The sequence below is a fragment of the Aureococcus anophagefferens genome (assembly GCF_000186865.1).
Source record: "Aureococcus anophagefferens unplaced genomic scaffold AURANscaffold_912, whole genome shotgun sequence".
NCBI lineage: Eukaryota > Pelagophyceae > Pelagomonadales > Pelagomonadaceae > Aureococcus > Aureococcus anophagefferens.
In genome coordinates this window covers 1-1,585 of record NW_008706152.1, presented here as the reverse complement: position 1 = coordinate 1,585, position 1,585 = coordinate 1, and the positions used below count along the sequence as shown (strand labels likewise).

General features: G+C 68.7%; 1 protein-coding gene across 1 annotated transcript; it reads right to left on the bottom strand.

Annotated features, from left to right (window-relative positions):
• Positions 1 to 35: 35 nt before the first annotated feature.
• AURANDRAFT_35457 (hypothetical protein) lies at positions 36 to 1,341 on the bottom strand (the record flags this gene model as incomplete). Its single annotated transcript, XM_009044843.1, has 2 exons — positions 36 to 1,171; positions 1,260 to 1,341. The coding sequence occupies 2 exons, from the start codon at positions 1,339 to 1,341 to the stop codon at positions 36 to 38; spliced, it is 1,218 nt and encodes a 405-aa protein (XP_009043091.1).
• Positions 1,342 to 1,585: the final 244 nt, after the last annotated feature.

Here is a 1,585-nt window from a genome sequence, read left to right as displayed (position 1 = left end):
GAAGAGCCGATTACCTAAAGCGCGACGACGCCGCCCTATTGCGCCGCGGGCGCCGCGGCCTTGGCGGCGGCCGCCGCGGGCGGCGCGGTCGCCGCGGCCGCGGCCTGCGGCGGCGCGGCGTTCGGGTCCGCGTTCGCGTTCTCGGCGGGCTTCGCGTTCTCGGCGTTGGCGCCGCGCGCCTGGTCGCGCCGGCGCGCGTCCTTCTTGATCTGGGAGATCTGCATGTAGAGGTTGTTGCGGTAGTCCTGGGCCGTGAGCTTCGTGTTGTCGTCGATGACGATCTTGATGGGCCCGCCCGGGTAGTCGGGCTCCTCCTCGCTCTTGTGGAACTCGGCGACCCAGGCGTCGTTGAGGGCGTCGACGGCGGAGACGCGGTTCGCCGGGTTGAACTTGAGCGTCGAGTGGAGCACGGACGGGCCCTTGGGGTCGCCCGTCGTCGTCCCCAGGTCGAGCGGCACGCGCGTGACGTTGCCGATGCTGTCGAGCATCTGGGCCGCGTAGGGCGACCCGACGGCGTCGACGTCCTCCTTCGACGGCTTGCCCGTGAGCTCCAGCACCTTCTCGAGCTGGTTCACCGTCGACGTGCCCGGGAAGATGGGCTTCCCGTTGAGCATCTCCCCCAGGATGCAGCCCACGGCCCACATGTCGACGCCCTTCGTGTAGACGGGGCTGCCCAGCAGGATCTCCGGCGCGCGGTACCAGCGCGTCGCCACGTAGTCCGTGAGCACGGGGCTCGGGCCCTCGACCTCCGCCACCGACCGGCAGAGCCCGAAGTCGCAGAGCTTCACGTGGCAGTCGCTGTTCAGCAAGAGGTTCGACGGCTTGATGTCGCGGTGGAGCAGGTCGCCGCTGTGCATGTACTTGAGCGCCTTGAGCAGCTGGTAGATGATGTACTTCTTGTGGATGTCCTCGAGGATCGCCGCGCGGATGACCGCGTGCAGATCCGTCTCCATGTGGTCGAAGGTCAGGTAGATGTCGCGGTCGTTCTCGGCCTTGATGATGTGCTGGAGCCGGATGATGTTCTCGTGGCCGCTGAGCTTCTGGAGGTACATGATCTCGCGGAACGTCCGCTGCGCGTCGGTCGAATTGCGGAACGCGTCGAAGCACTTCTTCAGAGCGATGACGTTGTGGCTCCGCTTCTCCACGGCCTTCCAGACGATGCCGTAGGCGCCTACAGCGGGTCACGCGTGCGCGCGCGCGCCCGCGCCGCCGCGCGCTATGGGCGGGTCCGTTGCAAGGCGGGGGCTGCCCCGGCGCACCTTTGCCCAGGCGCTGGCAGATCTCGAAGCGCCGCTTCACGTGCTTCTCGATGTCCTCGTCGCCGCCGTCCTCCTCGCCCATGGCGCGGAACCCGGGAGGGCGACGCGCTGCGCGACGCTCCCGGGGGCCGGCCACAAACTCGCACAGCGGCAACCCCCGTCGATTGCGGGCTGCCCGCTCATCTCGCAGGGAAACGTTCGGGGGTTTTAGATCTCGCTGCCCGACTCGGACGCGCGGTCCGACGCGTCCCCCGGCGGGACGTAGGCGTCGTCGCGGACGAGGATCGCCTCGAAGGACGTCGGGTGGTGCTCCATGACCCAGCCCA